The 18,551-nt window shown below is 39.6% G+C and overlaps 1 protein-coding gene across 1 annotated transcript in view; it reads right to left on the bottom strand.

Moving 5' to 3' along the window:
- Positions 1-1,264: 1,264 nt before the first annotated feature.
- Positions 1,265-18,551, bottom strand: part of szt2 (SZT2 subunit of KICSTOR complex) — a 174,926-nt gene continuing 157,639 nt past the window's right edge. The window contains 7 exon segments of the mRNA XM_055641515.1: positions 1,265-2,483; positions 3,566-3,634; positions 7,305-7,421; positions 8,599-9,085; positions 12,209-12,331; positions 14,224-14,407; positions 15,008-15,221. Coding sequence (XP_055497490.1) covers positions 2,337-2,483; positions 3,566-3,634; positions 7,305-7,421; positions 8,599-9,085; positions 12,209-12,331; positions 14,224-14,407; positions 15,008-15,221 — 1,341 coding nt within the window. The 3' untranslated portion in view covers positions 1,265-2,336.

Raw genomic sequence — 18,551 nt, 5'->3', positions numbered from 1 at the left:
GTCTGCCTTCAAGGGACCCACATTTGACTTTGCTACTCTTTTTCCCTTAACATATTTAACAAAGCTTTCACTGTCCTTCTTTATATTCCTGGCCAGCTTCCCCTCATATTTCATCTTTTCAGCCTGTATTGCCCTTTTTGTTTCCTTCTGTTGTCCTATGAAAGTTTCCCAATCCTCTGGCTTCCGGCTACTCTTCGCTGTGTTATACATCTTTTCTTTTAGTTTTATTCTATCCCTAACAACTCTGGTCGGCCACGGTTACCTCCTACATCCCTTAGAATCTTTCTTCCTTTTTGGAATGAAATGATCCTGCGTCTTCCGGATTATGCCCAGAAATTCCTGCCATTGCTGTTCCACCGTCATTCCTGCTCGGATCCCTTTCCAGTCTACCTTGCTCAGTTCCTCTCTCATTCCTTCATAGTGACCTTTGTTCAACTGCATCACTGCCACTTCCAATTCAACATTTTCTTTCTCAAATTGCAGATTAAAACGAATCATATTATGATCACTACCTCCAAGCGGTTCCTTTACCTCGAGTAGGTAGAACAAAGTGAAAGATACAGGGTGTAGTAAATAGTTGGGTTAATAAACACATACCAATCCTCTGCCAATCTTGCTCTTGAACAGGTTGTTGGCAGATATGTTATGGAATTGCTTTGCCTCTTTTAACCCCCAGAGTAAATTGGGAATGACAGATCAGTCAATATCACCGACTGGTTCATCACAGCTTTAACGCAACATGCATTTGCTTACAGACTATGATGTTTTATCAAAAGTCTATGCTACCACTTCACTCTGGTAGCAGGAGTAATGCTTCAATAAGGAGAATGGAAAGGAGAATTGAATGGCTGCTGTAAAATGACAGATTGAGTTCAGTTCTGCAGCTTCAACTGACCTTCAATAAGATGATGTGTTAAACACAACAGCTTTTCCAGATTAACTACTACCAAATCCAGCTGTCACAGGTGCTCAATTAATCAATTTATTCTACATTCACTATCCTTACATTTTTTTTTTTTGTACCACATTCACAAGAATCAAAATCTTTGACTGTGAAGATTTTTATCAAATTAGATTTCAGGATTTTTCAGATTTTGCAGAGTACACCGTACAATTTTGTCCACTTTCTGTTTAAGTATCCAAATATAATGAAACGTTAAAAATATTAATGGCAGAAAGGCATCATAAAAAGGGAATTAAGACACCCTTGTATTTGCAGACCAAGGAGCATTCAGATGGTACAGAGAAACAGGTAACTCTCAGAGAAAATGATTAATATAACTTTATTATTTTACAGTGATAATTCAGCCATTTTTATTTATATACATAATGTACATCAAATATTTTCACTTACTATTAATCATCTCTAAGCACGGTGACATTGTGCAGAAAGCAACTAAATGTAGTTGACTGTTTAAATTTTACAAAGGAATGTGCTTTAAAACCGCTGAAATACTCCAAGCTCACATTTCAAGATGCACTAGCACCTTCATTTTCATGATCAAAGCAACACCTCTACCAGAGCACGGATGAAACTGGTGCCATCGGTGCCAGTAATTCCAAAGAAATTAGGATTTTGATTTTTTTTTAATGTGAAAATCAGTCTGAATTTTAAAATGATACCTGCGAATCTCACAAAAATATATTCAATTATTTTACAGTGTTTGTATGTTTGAGATAATACAGGCAGCTAATAAAACTAAATCTTTAAAAGGTTTAGGTTTAACAGGCCAGACATTTCATTTACAATTTTGCAGTCTCAGGTACACACTCTCACTGCACTTAGTTGCTTAAATCTGTCCATAACACTGTGATGAGTTTTGTCAGTTCATCACGTTGATGGGGGAGGGCGAGACCTTTCATGTAGTTTGCCCTAAAGCCTCAATGCTGTCTTGCTGTCTGAACGATGCTTCGAAAAAAAACCTCTGGATGTTCAACTTTCCTGAGCTGTCATTGTACACCGATGAAATAAACATGATGAAGAAGGAGGGGAGCAAAGATTTCAAAAGGAAACTCCAAACAAATGTGATGGCATATATTAACTATTATATGCTATAAATTTACTACATAAAATAAATTAATAAACAAACATCTAGCAGGCTCACTGTTGTGAGGTGCCCACAAATCCCTTTAAGGATTCCCTAAAATCATTAAGTTCAAATGAATGAAATGCGGATGAAACGAATGGACAATAAAAAAATTAATACTTCTCTGTATGAAGCTTGCAATGCCACAATTTCTTGCATCAAGCAATGGAATAACAGCAGTGTGTGCGCAGAGCTTGGTGCAGAGGGGGAGACCACTCTCAAAGTCAAAGCAGGTGGATTTGCAGTCTGCTACTGTAGCATACCAGTCCATAGGTTGAAACAAGCAGTGTTGATAACAGACTCCAGGTGGTAGTACATGGATACAAGCTGAGGTAGGGGGCTCTCGCTGTTCTGTGGCTGGGCGGGAAGTGGCTCTCTGAATACGACCTTTAGATTCTAGGGAGGGGTGGAAAAAAAATTATTCAGGAATGGTGCATATTTCTTTTAATAGGTTATTATAAATTCTCAATTTGTCCAAACAATACAGTGAGGTAATCAAGCATGCTCATCAGAAATGTCCACTGATCTTTACAGCAATTAGGATACGTGGCATTGTGATGGCTCTGATTAGGTCAAATCCTATACAATGTTAGGAACTGCAGATGTTTGTTTACACAAAAAGATACAGTGCTGAAATAACTCAGTCGGTCAGGAAGCATCTCTGGAGAACATGGATTGGTGATGTTTCGGGTCCCGACCTGAAACGTCACCTATCCAAGTTCTCCAAGGAATCTGCCTGACCCACTGAGTAATTCCAGCACTGTATCTGTTTTTGTAAACCAGCATCTGCAGTTCCTTGTATCCACCTATATAAAGTAGACAAAAAATGCTGGAGAAACTCAGCTCGTGGTGCAGCATCTATGGAGAGAAGGAACGGGCGACGTTTTGGGTCGAGACCCTTCTTCAGAAAAAAACTTTATATCCTATATATAAAGTTATCAGATAGGTTATCCCGAGTTTCTTTGAAACAACTGGAAGCGTATTAAAAGAATAATCAACAGCAATAAATCCTCTTTATGACTGATCTTCAAAATAAAGATGTGCAGAGTCCTCTCAAACAGAATTCAATTGTAAATCCCTTCCATGTGAGTTTTATACAACATTTATCCTGTCCATATCAGAGCATTCTGTCAAACCTTAGAAATCAACACATGAGTGTCAAAAAGTCACTGCTGGTAAAGCAGAATATTTTCGAAACACCTGCAGTTGCTGTCAGACATGTTGAGTGTTTCCACCATTATTGTCACATGTGGACCAGGCAGTGAGATTTTTTGCTTGTATCCCCAATGTATACAAATAGCAGCCACCTATGGCGCAGACAAAGATACAATGTACATCGGCTCCTCCTTTTGTCTCATCCCCCCCACAGCGCTTCCCCCACACCAGGTCCCCATGTCCTTTGTTCTCCCCCCTCCCCATTGTCCACCATTATCCGATTTTAATAAAAATTCTATATGTGGGAGGATTTAAGATCTTACCGTCTTTGCAGACTGTGAATCAAGGAAGATGAGAACAAAACAGTCGATAAATTTCTGATTCAACACGGCCTGTAAGGAAGGTAGATCACTGTTATAGGGGTTACAGAATACCACAGTTCTGCCCAATACAGGTGAGTGCCACATGACAATATCACAGGAATAAACACCATATTAGAACCACTCAGTGCAGACAACACATTTTCATTTATAAACAGTCTCTGAAAACTACAAATCCCCCAAATGACAGGAACTTTCAGAAAATAAGCAGAAGTTTTGACCAGGAGAAATTTAGGTGACACTGGCTACATGTATTCAATGCCTATTCTTGTAAGGCTGGTCAAACACTTTGTAGATTTAGATTTACGTTAATTATTGTAACATGCACCAAGGTACAGTGAAAAGCTTTGTTTTGTACGCTATCCAAACAAATGAGATATAGCATACAAAGATACAATTAGTTTAAACAAGTCCAATAGATAGAGCAAAGGGGAACGACAGTAGCTTCATAAATGAGGGGAAGGGCGCATTTATCTTCCAAGTGATCATTTCCAGCTAGGGAAGTATTCATCAACAGAATAAGAATGAGTCAGGTCTACAATTGCTTTGACATTTCACATTGTTAAATCAATGCAATGTGAGATGTTCATTTATCCAACATTGCCCATGGAGTTAAAACACCTGGAGTCATGCAGTGACAATCTTAGCGGATATTGTAAACAAAATGTGTTTTTATGAGAGTTTTCTTTTTCAGGGGAAGGCCCTTCTTAGAGAATGCTGATGGATGGTATAAATGCAGCAAAATGGGTGAATAGGGAATTAGTTGGCTGGCAGACGCAGAGTTAGCATGCATAGATTTTGTTAAGATTGAAGAAAAACAGTGATGACACTTAAGTTCAATTTAGGAAATTCAGTTTGGAAATGTGTTTATAAAATGTAGAGTCACTCCAACTTATGGGAACAATGGGTTTACGAGGATGTTGCCTGGACTTTTCAAGGATGTTGCCAGGACCAGAGGATCTGAGCTATAGGGAGAGGTTGAGTAGGCTGGGAGCTATTCCTTGAAGCGTAGGAGGATGAGGGGTGATCTCAAAGAGGTGTATACAATCATGAGAGGAATAGATCAGGTAGATGCACAGAGTCTCTTGCCCAGAGTAGGCAAATCGAGGACAAGAGGGCACAGGTTTAAGGTGAAGGGAAAATGATTTAATAGGAATTTGAGGGGTACCCTTTTCAAACAAAGGGTGGTGGGTGTATGGAACAAGCTGCCAGAGGTGGTAGTTGAGGCAGGGACTATCCCAACATTTAAGAAACAGTTAGACAAGTACATGGAAAGGATAGGTTTGGCGAGATAACTGGCCAGAAGCGGGTAGGTGGGGCCAGTGTAGCTGGTACATGTTGGCTGGTGTGGGCAAGTTGGACTGAAGGGCCTGTTTCCATACTGTATCACTCTATGGGTCAATAACAATGAAGTATTTCAGAAGTTATTGGCAAAATAATGTAATGGATGCAAATTAACATACATACAGATATTTTTGCAGCAGAAGGGATCGGGGTGCAATAAAACTGCCATTTAAATCTTGACTACATTATTCAAAAATACAAAGCTAATAGAAATCATGTGGAGATAGTATGACTTTGTGGGAAGTGACTGTTCATACTAGACCATATATCCATTTTGGTGAACTTGCATGACATAAATAGTGCAACAAACTGTAAGTTCAGGTTTGCCTGTATGTAGCCAATGGAAAGATGCTGATCTATAGGCGTCATGAGGATTAAAATAACTAAGTCACCAAAATCATCTGCATGATTAAGTAAAGCAGCAAAATGACAAGCACATTATTAGGTATATATTGTGCAAGAAAAAAAAAATCATTGTGTAAACGTTATGTGGAATATTAAAAGGCATGCTTTAGAGGAAAAGGGAATTAAACTAATCATGTTCAATGCAAGTTCATCGGGTATTGCAAAGTTTATTTCTGAGAAGAAACTAGAAGTACGATACTTTGGATTATTTTCATTGCTGTTGTGAAGATTGAGAAAACCTAATCAGTTTTTAAAATGTTATGAAGCATCCTGATTGTCTGACATGTAATAGACTGCTTCCACTGAGTATAGAACCAGTTTAGAGAGATGAACAGTTTAACATTTTCATTTAGCATGAAGTAAACAGTTGTTGGAGCCGGCTTTTTGAACTACTCGAGAAAACTTGATAAAAATTTGAGGCAGAGAATACAGCGCAAGAGCATCACAGGATACATTTTACATTGCTTTGACAAAATATCCTATTGATACTGATGCCCATGGTCTCCTTCTAAGCAATAACCTTGTGACCTTATGTTGTTTAATGATTTATCATGCTATTATTGCAATAACACATTAATAATGGACGACTACAATCCCAAATGGGACCTTGCGGCATTCTAAAAGATGGAGTGCTAGCCTTGATTGTAAAGTTGGTGTAAAGCCAAATGATTAGCAGTATTTTGGTGACTTTTGACCTTTGCATTAAGCCCTCGGCACTTCTATTGATGGTCTGCGAATGAAACATATTCAATATTGAAATATTGCTTTGAAAACAAGCTTTTCAAATGCTTCCAGCTCAGGATATATCTAAACCTCAACTCGTTTTAGGGCACAGAAATGTTGGAGTAAATTCAGAGCAAATGTATTAATTTTCCCTTCGAGAAGAAGTCTAACATTTTCTAACCATTCATCAAAAGAGTCTAAGTTTTGCAAATAACCTCCCCAAAAGAAGTGTGTGTCATTATCGCCTGGCTTGCAGTATCGTCACAATCCAGAACCCTATTCACCCATCTGCTGGTCCACTCATTATTGACCATCAAGAGACATGGCCCTACTCCCACAAGTGTATCCACCTGTGTGATTTTAACACAAACCTACATCTCAAATCCTCCCAACCAAAACATTGCTTCTGCAAGGCCTGGACAGAGCCGACATCCCTATAAAGTATCTGCAGCCACACCGTAGCTGCCAATATCTTGGACCATTTTCTTCAAAGTTAAATAATCATCTTTATCATGACAACTGATTTGAACATCTCAAACAAAATCATTGTAGTTCAACTCAAAAACATCACCAGCAAGTACTGCATGGCAAAAATGCAACTGATGTCAATCAATCATCTTAAATCTTTTTCTCCAGTGATGCATGTATGATAAAACATATTATCCTAAAGCAAAAGGAGATCTATTAAATTATTAGTTTCTAATGATTAAGTTATTAAACCAATTATTTAATGTATAGTTGCCTGACGTCTAAAAAGTTCATTTTCAATAACATACTCTGACAGTCATAGAGAGATACAGTAGAAAAACAGGCCCTTCTTATTATAAAATCCATACTCACCATCAAGTACCCAACTTTTTTTTACATAATCCCAAACTAATCCATTTCATTCTCCTCACATTCCCATCATCTCCCACCCTCAGATTCTGCCTTCCCCTACAAGCGAGGGAAAATGTCAACAGCCTTTCAAACTACCAACTACTTAATTTACCATTTAAGGATGTGGGAGTAAATGGGAGCACCCAGACAAAACCCATGCGGTCACAGGGAGAATGTACCAAACTCCACAATGTCTGCATCTGAGGTCAGGATTGAACCCAGGTCTCTGAAAATGCGAGGCAGCATCTCTATGAGCTGTGCCACTGTGCCACTGTGCCACTGTGTTTAACACAACAGATGCAAATCTGTCAGATGCTAGGTTTTAACATACCAGATATTGGATTCCTCTATCTGCATCTACAAAGTGTCGGCAACTCTGGGAGAAACGGTTGAGTAAAACCTTGATCAAACTCTGATACCAGCTGGTACTCATCGATAGGAAGCAATCCTGAAACAAAAGAGTAATGATAAATGCAAGATAAGTGGGTCGAAAGAATAACTACAAAGGTGTGAGTAGGATTGACCCATTAAAAACACATGCTTTAAGAGTGACAATAGAGTTTTGTTTCCTTTGTACATAATATTGCTTTTCGGTAAAGTAATGAAAATTGAAATCATAGGAAAAAAGATTACTCTATCTAAGAATGAAGTTGGTGCTGGAGATGAAATTAAGGCATACTGCTGAAGCAGTCCAAGCCCTATTCCAGTCTGCCTGCTGAGGAGTACAAAAGTGCTCATTCCTCAACACTTCCATTCCTCATTTCTGATGATGATATGGTTTATAACAATGCTGTAATATTGGATGGCGTTATCAATGACGGGAGGAACTGCTAATCGTTCTGCTGCTCTTTTCAGAATTTAGATTAGACTTTAGCAAAGTTATATCCATGAATTTCAAAAACTTCACCTCACCACAACAATGGTTTAAGACTGTACATTACCACAGCTACATCTTTCATACATCCAAAAGTATAATTATTTTTGATCTCAATATAATGGGAAATGTTATTCAATGGAACGACTTTAACAGTGGTGCATCTGCCATCTGAGGTGATACAATCCACCAACTTTGAAGAGAACATTAAATATAAAATATGTCCTACACTATGTAATATCACAAACAAAAATCACACAACATATTGATCTTCACCCCATGGAATATTCAGCAAGAGAGCTAGTCTATCACTGTTGATTATGACAAAATAAGAAATGACTTCAAATTATCAACTCTCCAGGAATCTTTGGTGGCTCAGATAGATCTACATTGATGTTGAGTCTGAAGAAAGGTTTCGACCCAACACATCACCTGCCCATGTTCTCCAGAGATGCTGCCTGACCTGCTGAGTTACTCCAGCACTCTGTGTCTTAACCAGCACCTGCAGTTCCTTGTTTCTCCATTACTATGTACAAGACAGCTGCTGGATTCCAGTGCATTTTATTTCCTGTGTAGCCAGTCCCCTTCACACCAATGGACCAACATCACTTTTCAAAAGTATAAAACTCCACTACATGCATGCCAATGAACAAGTCAGGATGCTCAGGAGAAAGGGTCTGAGCCACCAAGAGTTGCGGATTTATAGTATTGAAAGTAAAGATTCAATGTTAACTACAGAATATTCTCTCACCAGCTGCGGGTCAATCTCCGAAATGGATTTGCTATGCACAGCACCAAGTAACTCTTCCAGTTCAGCAAAGGACAGTTTGCTCATTTTGTGTTTGTCTGAAGACAGATGCTCTCCCAGGAAGAGACGCTGCCAGAGAACATCACGGCGACAGTGAGACTTTGCTTGTTGGACCATCACCGCAATCTGTTCCTGGGCACTTTCTACCTCCGATGTCAGTAAAGGAAAGAGCGGAGAGGAATAGAACAGCTCTGGAGCCATCTTCAATTGTTTCCCATGGGAGTAAAACTCGCTGGAATCCGTCGTCTCGTCCCAGCCATCCGGATCCAACTCTCTCCGTTCGGGATCAGATTTTCCCAACACTGGCGAATCTCTCGGCAACTCCAAAGATTCCCTCCGAGTTCTTGGTAATTTTTTAAAACGTCGCATGTCAGCAGTTAATCTCGGGAAGAGCTCCCTGCAGCTTGTCATTATCACGTAGAATCGTAACCTTAAAGAAAGATCAAACCTTGGTTTATTTCAAATGACTCGCAATTTTTTTAATCTTTCAGGCAGGTGTAATTTGGTGAAGGACCAGACACAAGCAAACTACATTTACTTTCAAGGTGAAATGAAGCATAAGATCTTCCATGTGCTTTATGTGACCATATTCATCATGCCCCGTTGCTGGCAAACAGAAATATCTGTATGTCTTGGAGAGGGCTCAATTTAGAATTTGTAATAAAGGACAATCATGATTCATCCATGAAATGGGGAAAAATTTATATATCATTAAAAAAAAACTACTTGTCCAGGTGGCAGTGGGGGTGGTGGGGGGGGGGGGGGGGGGGTGAGGAGTGAGAGAGGGAGGGACAGTCTTTAAATTTACCATTCAATGTCCCATGCTATTGATTCGCATTCATGAGCCATGCATCGTACTTTATATATGTATATATATATCAATATCAATTTTACAATGTCTAAAAATTTGCTAGCCAATACAAGTTCTTTACATCTTTAACTACATCCTTTCTGCAAGCAGAATATAAATCATATTTTTAAAGTGCATACATTATCTAATGTAGGACTTTAGCTCAGCGACCTATCTTCCTTGGATTTTCTTTAGCTTCCCTACCCCTCAACATTAGTCCAATAACCACTATTTCAATATGGTTTGCAAAAAGTGTTCTCAATAAACAAGTTCGGTATTCCGACTGCGCATGCCCAGGTCATAGGTCACTCGCTATAAACATTCTCGGCAGCTCTGCTGCTGCATGGACACAGACCTGCGTTTCATCCGTAGTCAGTATCAAAACCGGGTCTCCGGCGCTGCAAGCGCTGTTGAATTGCTACTGGACCGTCCCGGTACCCTCCCGAGTGTCCCATCCCTGTCCGGGGGCGGCCGGAGATGTCCGGAGTGACCCTGAACTGACAGGACACTGGCCCAGACTTACAGCCAGCGTGGAGAAGCGCTAAATCCAGCTCAACTCTGCCTGTCCTGCCAGGATAACCGACAGCCCTGGAATGATGGGACACCGGCCCAGATTTACAGCCAGCGCGGAGAAGCGCTGACTCCACTGCTCCGGGCCGGTGTCCTGTCAGTCCAGGCAGTCGGCTAACCCAGCGGGACAGGCAGAGTTGAGCCGGAGTTAGCGCTTCTACTCCGCGCTGGCTGTAAGTCTGGGCCGGAGTCCCTTCAGTCCAGGGCTGTCGGTTAACCCGGCGGGACAGGCAGAGTTGAGCTAGAGTAAGCACTTTTTCACTGTTCTGGCTGTAATTCTGGGCCGCCACTGCAACAGGCCGGTCCCGCCAGTCCACGGTCACCCCAGACATCTCCGGCCGCCCCGGGACAGGGATGGGACACTCGGGAGAGGATGGGGACGGTCCAGTAGCAATTCAACAGCGCTGGAGACCCGGGTTCGATCATGATCACGGATGAAACGCAGGTCTCTGTCCATGCAGCAGCAGAGCTGCCAAGAATGTTTATAACGAATGACCTTTGACAAATCCAATAATTCCTTGCATTTGCAGAATACCCAACTCGCTTATTCTTCAAAGACTCCACCTTTGCCATGGTTCTGACATTGACCACACGACAAGATAATTAAAGGACCATAATACTGTGATCAGATTCAGCCATGCTCTGTTACCTGATGAACCATATCCCATTCAGAAATGACTTCAATTACAATTTATAGACAAATCGACCAACAGCATAATTAACAAGTAGTTTCACTTGTATCCAAGGATAGTGTCAAATAGGTCTACGCTTGCTAATTAGATGTGTCAAAGAGCAAGACATCAGTAGACGATTTACTTTGGAAACATTAGATTACATTTTCTATAATTAATCTTGTTTCTTAGAATAACAATTCTTGAAATCACCATTTAGGTAAACAATCATACATGCTTCAATTATGATAGAAACACATATCTTATTTGAAGGTAATTAGCAATTTCACACCAAGATGTTAAAATTTAGGCTGAAAAATAACTAAAGAGTGACAAATTTGATAAGATGCTCCGAGGAAAGTTATTGGGGAAAATAAACACTCATGGTTAAGGAACGAAGCATATTGGTGTGGTTAGCAGGTGAACATGGTGTATTTCAGAAAACCTTCAATTAGGTGCTGTATTGTTACAATAATCAGGTTAAAATATTCTTCTTACAAAGAGCAACATAAGTTATTTTTCTTGCCTTTTAAAAAAAAATAACAAAATGGGTTTAATTCAATTGGATAGCAGATTGGCTGGTTTATAGGAATAATTGGTTGCTTTTCAGGCTGGCGAGATGCAATGAGTGATAGGCAACAGGATTGGTTCTGAAGCCTCAATCTTTTTGATTTATCACTGCTATAGAGATGTACAGTGCAACACCCTTCAGTCTACCAAGTCTGCAATGACCCCCGACGCCCATTCACATTAATTCTGTATTAATCTCATTTTTAATTCTACTACAATTGTCATCTACTCTCTCAGATTTAGCCACTCACCCACATGCTAGGGGGAATTTACAGTACCCAATTAAACTACCAATTCACGTCCCTCAAAATTGAAAGAAAAGCGGAGCATCTCTAGGTATCTTTTCTCACACACCATATCTTGAGAGCTTCGTCGAAGTATTCAAATGACTTGGATTAGGAAGTGGGTGAAAGGTTGCAGAGGTACACAGGAGTTAAATTATAATCAGATCAGCCATGATCTAAAATGAGATGTGCGGAGCAACTTTTATTTTTACATAGTGAATGTGCTGCCGGAGATGGTGGTCAAGGCCGATTAAGAGACTTTGGATAAGCATTTGGAAATGCAGAGAATGGAGGGATATGGATTATGTGCAGGTGATTTGGCTCAAAATGGCTCACAACCAGCCTTGCTAACTCGCAATGTCGCCATAATCCTGTACCTTATCTTCTTTTAGTTGCCTATCCAAATTCCCTTTTCACTCACAAATTCTACATAGGTCCACAATTTTCACAGCAGCAGCATTGCCAGATGCTGAGACTACTCCACTCTTCCAACCAAGCAAAGAGATTTGAAACCCTCCAAAAAATACAGATATTCCTGGATATGAAAAAGAAGCAACATATAAAATACCAGCATTTAAATGAATCAGAATTGGTAAGGTGTATCTCACCGAAGCATGTTGCGCTCTGTTTCAGGCTGTTCTTCGAAAGGTCCTGCGCTGTGGCACACTAATAGGGATACGTCAAACTCATCGTGATGTCTGATTCCTTCAGAGTCTTTATATGATCCAGATCTGCATTTAAGTCAGAAATTCCTATCAGCAATATCATAACCTCCAAAAATGCTGTGTTGTTTCTCTAAGCTAATATCGCTACCTCGATTGTAATCCTATGTGAAAGCTGACAATTCAATATTTATTAGAATGGATAAATGTGTCCTATTTGAAATGCTTAAAGAAATACATGCATGACACATTATGACTTGGGATCACATCTATGCTTTTGGACAGTTACAATACAATTTAATCTAAAAGCTGCCCTAATAGGTTAAAAAAAACATTTCTAAATTTGATTATGATTTGATAAAGAAGATTCAGAATATTCTGTGCAATTTTGGACAATGAGAGGCTTTAATAATTTGGTCTGGATTCAAACCAATCATAGCTAATCGAGGATCAAGGAGTGCTGAAGGGTGCATATTAGAGGTGAATTTGCTTTGACTGGAGACAATGTGAAGACGGAAATTTAATTTGCTGGGTAGCACAGCAGCAGAGCCCCTATTCGGTATCCATCCATCCATTGTCTTCAGCATGTACCATCAGAAAAGGCAGTGTTGAATTTTACATCTGTGCTCGACCCGAAACGTCGCCTGTTCCTTCGCTCCATAGATGCTGCCTCACCCGCTGAGTTTCTCCAGCATTTTTGTCTACCTTCAATTCAACCTCAGCATCTTCACTCTCAACCTCCCATAATCATTAATTTACCATGCTTTTGTCTCCAACAAAGTCAAAGTTATTTTATTTGTCACATAAAATGGTGACATTTAAAAAATGAATACATAAAATGCTGAAAATACTCAGCAAGTCAGGTTGCACCTGTGGAAGAGAAACAAAGTCAACTATTCAGGCCGGAGACCTTCATCAGTACTAAAAAGGAGAGCGAAGAAGCTAGTAAAGCTGTAGGAAGTCAAATTCTCCTTTGGACATCTATCCTCCCCGATATTTTCTAGCCAGCCTCCTATTTTCCACCGAAGACAGACACAAAATGCTGGAGTAACTCAGCGGGACAGACAGCATCTCTGGTGTGATGTAATGGGTAACGTTTCAGGTCTAGACCCTTCTTCAGACTGAGAGTCAGGGGAGAGGGAAACTAGAAATACAGAAGGGCAAGATGTGAAAACGATATATCAAAGCAGACGTTGATCAATGAAATATAGAATGGTTCATTGTTGGCTGAGGGGAATATGACAATGAAGCATACAAAGCGTAAAATTAATCAGGACAGTGAAACTAGTCAGATAACTAGGGTGAGGGAGGGACCGAGAGACAGGAAAAGCAAGGGTTACTTGAAGTTAGAGAAATCCATATTCATATCGTTGGGTTGTAAGCTGCCCGAACGAAAACTGAGGTACTGTCCCTCCAATTTGAGTTTGGCCTCTGACAATGGGAGGGGGAGTTAAAATGTTTAGCAACTGGGAGATCGTGCAGACCGAGCATGGACTATTTTCCACCCTCATCGCAAACTCCATTGTCCAACTTCGAAGTTGCAAGCATCAATTATTTTAGTGCTATGCTCTAAATTGGCACTTGGTAATACAAAACCTTGACTTTAAAAGACCCATCCTTCTTTTTAAATCTCCCCAGGAACCACGCCCCTCCTATCTCTGCAATCAGCTTCAGCCCGAGAGGACTCTGAAGATAATTGTATACTAATTCTGAGCTTGTATCAGTTTTTTAATTTCACCACTGGTGATCGTGCCTTCAGTTCTAGAAAGCAACTTAGCCTCCCTGTCTCTCCTCCCTCTTTACAGGTTCTTTAAACTCAGTTATTTCATCACCTGCCCTCTGCCAACCTACACTTGCACTTCAACATGTTTCATGCTATTATATTAAAGAGATTATGTAAAGTGCAAGTTATTCTTGCTGTGGTTCAAGGGGCAGATCAGCTTGTAGAAAATTATTTTTACCTATTCCAGAGTGCCACTAATGCATATTCATGCATTTCTGTATTCTGGGTCCCCTTTCTTCCATCCATACTCATTGCTGTTCTTGACATGCGGAGTGGCTTCATTCCATAGATGCTGGCGTGATCAGTGATATAGTTATAGAGCTGATGAGCTGTTGTCATGTTTGTGGAGAGGGCTATAGTCCCTAAAAAAATTGATTTTTAAAACCAGATCAAAAAATTAGAAATGAATGTACATTCTTCTCATTAGCCATTTTACGTCTGATACATTTTCAACATGCATCAACGTCAAGCATGTTGTATCTTTTATTTGCATTTCTTCCTCCAACCCTCACATCCACATGCGACTATGATATCAGCAGTTAATTTGTAAACCTGACACATTCATGGCCATATGCAGGAAGGAACTGCAGATGCTGGTTTACACAGAAGACAGACTAAAAACGCTGGAGTAACTCAGCGCGTCAGCCATTGAAGGTCTGAAGAAGGGTCTCGACTCAAAATCTCCCCTATTCAATTCCTCCAGTAATGCTGCCTGACCCGCTGAATTACTCCAGCATTTTGTATCTACATTCATAGCCATTGTGTTCCTTAGTCATGCTGCAATTTTTGCAAACTATTTTTAATATGAGAAATTGATTCACATACAGGTGAAGTGTAAAAAATTATAAATCTAACCAAAAACCAACAACTTAGCAAGGACATAAGGTTGCAAATCAGGCTCTTTTAAATACCCTATTTAACAACAATAAATATTAATGCTTTCAGCTTTACATTTCTCTCACCTTCAAAGATGTGATTCCTTCCATACTTTGGAATATCTGGATGGTGACAGATAAAATCTTCCAGGAAGCTAGTGAGGTGGTATCCCTGTCTCAGAGTCATTTGCCGGCCAACCAGATATTGATGAATGATCCGCAGATGGAAATCATAACTGAAGGAGTGAACGTGCATTAGATCCCGCACCTTGTCACACTCCTCTGTGAACAACATTGAAAGCTGCCAGGATAGAGACAACAGGTTACGCTATGGATTATGCTCCCGACTCGCATGGTAATGGCTTGTCCCCACTGCGTTCATGCAAATCACCCTTTACTTAAACAAATGTTTTAGTTATGTCAAATTGTGCCATAATTGTAATATTAAAATGATTGAATCACTGCAATACTGTGAAATGACGACGGCTCTTGTCATTTTCAATTCCATTGTTCAATTATCATGGATGGAAACCTGAGCTTCAAATTAACTGCTCAACCCATGACTACGTCCCATGAAAGAAGAGATAATATTAATTCTGATATAATAAAGATGTAAAAGATCCAAGAATTTACACTGTACATTTTAATAAAGAACCAGTCATCGGTTTTAAAAATTCTCTTGGCAGATTACAACTTATGTATTGCCATCTTCGTTTATAATTATTCAGAATAATCATCCGACTCCATTGATAAAACCTTTAATTATTATTTTGATTTTTTTTTTTTAAACTTTTCAGGGATTTCTAACATATCCTAAACATTATTATTCTTGGATCAAACAAACTTGAAAACAAATCTGACATTTGAACAAGGCAGGAGAGAACAGTAAACTTATAATCTTGGAGCAGCTGAGAAAACTTATCCTCCTGTGTAGTAAAGCTGAAATCTGATTTAAATACCCCAAGACTGTTCATTTTTTATTAGTATTATAGTGAATGGAAGTCACTATCGGACTTGTCGGTGAATCACGCAGAAATTAGATTCCCAACCGATCTTGAATCTAAAGGCTGCTTTTTTAAACTATGAAGTTGTAGAAAATGTATTCAGTCTATTCCAGCCTTATAATGACCATTGTTATTTTTCTACTATTTGTAAACAACAACATTCCATCACATCCTGTTCACCGACACTCATTATGATTTGAAAAGCCTTGATTAGATCTCCCCTCTAACTCTACAATTCATCCTTGAGTTTGAACAGATTTGGGGCCCAAACAAATCACTTACGGCATAGAATATTAAACCAATCCTCTCACTTTGCTCCAGTCTTCGTTTTGACCACAATATCCCATTTGATATTAAAAGCTTGTTGTTTTGAAGCTATAATTTAGAGGATGCCCTGAGAAGTGTCCATCTTCAAAAAGATGGTTAACACTATAATGTATGATCAGAGGTAAATGGCTGTTCCCAGATAATTTACCTAACCTAAAGCTGAAATCTGATTTAAATACCCCAAGCTATAATTTAGAGGATGCCCTGAGAAGTGTCCATCTTCAAAAAGATGGTTAACGCTATAATGTATGATCAGAGGAAGATGGCTGTTCCCAGATAATTAACCTAACCGAGGGATACCCATTAAAGCATGTGCACTTGGCTCAGTTGGTTAGAAAATAGATGTGATCAAATATCTTTTCCTGGTTCACCCTTTCTTCACTGCTGTGAATGGAACAAAAAAGCAGATCAGAGCTGTACTGACAGTGGACAAGGAGAGGGTTGGCAAATATTCTGGCAAATAAGAGGAAAAATTATGTGTGGTATCACAAAATGGCTAAGTTGAAGCAGAGCAAGGTGAGCAGCTAACTAGGCACTTAGATTATGTTACTCCCACTCACTGATGTTAGCCAAGTACTTGCAATAATATTTAAAGCTGTGGAATGATGTCTTGCAGCAAGTCTGCCTACAATCCTTACATCCAGAGCAATAAAATGCAGCTATATTTCATTTTTATTACTTACAGAAAAAAACCCTCTGGAACACACAATGTTAAGTCTGAAGCTCTCATCTTTAATTTTAAAATGTTCTTGTTATACTTTGTCAAGTTATATTAAATTTAAAAAAATCAAACTCATCTTCATTTCAGGGAAATTGAGAACAATGTTATTTTTAAATTTGCATTGTTTGCAGAAGACATGTCCTATAGGGGGAATAATTTTCAGGACATCTCCCTGAAGTAAGAAATCCACTGATTTAAGACATCATGCTGGAATAGATGCACAACACTCCATTTCCCCAATAATTCAATTAATACTGCTGTCACGTATAAATAGCACAAGCAGTTGTGCAGTCAACTCACCAAAATAGGAAGACAGCGCTCAAAGAAGCCTCAAAAAACAACACTACTAAACAGAATAGCCCAAGAAATCCCATTGAGCACCCTTGGTGCTCACATTTCCACAGAAGTAACACTTCATAGTGATTTAACCTTCTCAGTATTAGAAGCACCATTAGATTCTTCCAGCATTTCCACAGATGTCCATCTGGTTGCACTGACAGCTTTTGGCACATTTTTCCAAACCAATTACTTTTCTTTCTTATGCAAAGTGCTGATAATGAAAACTCGATAATTCAAAGAGTAATTGTTGTCCCCATTCAAGTACAGAAAACGTAAATGGAAACTTTCTACCTTGACGAAGAAAATGGCATAAGCGTGGCAAATATTGGACATCTTATGGACGAGTCCAACTGCAGTGCCGTTCTCCTGCATTGAGTTAGACGGGAAAAGTTCTTTGGTTTGGGGGAATTTACAGGGCCTAGGAAATGCCAGAGAAGCAAGTGGGCCACAATGAGAGGGCTGAGTTGACACGCTCTTCGGAGAGCACCCAGGAGTAACTCAGTGGGTCAGGCAGCATCTCTGGTGAAAAAGGCTGGGCTATATTTGGGGTCGGCACCCTTCTTCAGACTGCTCACACAGTCCCACACCCATTTTTCTTTGCTCCCTGATGAATGTTGGTTCCCAGATTTCCAACGTCAAATTTTATGTTTAAATTTTTACTAAGTCTTCCTTTTCCTAACTTTATTTATCCTCAAACTGAATTTGAGTTCCCTTCATTTATCTGACTCAGGCCTGAAATGCAAACTCACTTTGGATCAACTCATCTTTCACAGTTATTCTGTCATCCAGCTAAATCCTTGCTCTGGATTTCACTCACTTTTGCCAAGTTCCTTAAAATCTCTCCTTCTCCACTATTACCAATGGATCGATGAACCACTGTGTGTTGTCCTTTAACATAAGTACAAAACATATGCAAGATGTTGTGTCTAGACACAAAATGCTGGAGCAACTCAGCGGGACAGGCAGCATCTTTGGAGAAAAGGAATGGGTGACGTTTTGGGTCGAAACCCTTCTTCAGGTCTCGAACCTAAACGTCACCCATTCCTTGTCTCCAAAGATGCTGCCTGTCCCGCTGAGTTACTCCAGCATTTTGTATCTATATTTGGTTTAAACCAGCATCTGCAGTTCCTTCCTACACATGTGCAATATGTTGTTTACTTAGTGCTATCAGATAACAGATAAGACCTAGGCTGGAAAAGGGGTGGAAAGGAGTGGTCATCTAATATAAATGGCAGTGTCG

The sequence above is a fragment of the Leucoraja erinacea genome, chromosome 10 (genome assembly GCF_028641065.1).
Source record: "Leucoraja erinacea ecotype New England chromosome 10, Leri_hhj_1, whole genome shotgun sequence".
NCBI lineage: Eukaryota > Metazoa > Chordata > Chondrichthyes > Rajiformes > Rajidae > Leucoraja > Leucoraja erinaceus.
The sequence above is the reverse complement of the archived record's forward strand: the minus strand, read 5'-3'. Positions and strand labels throughout refer to the sequence as shown.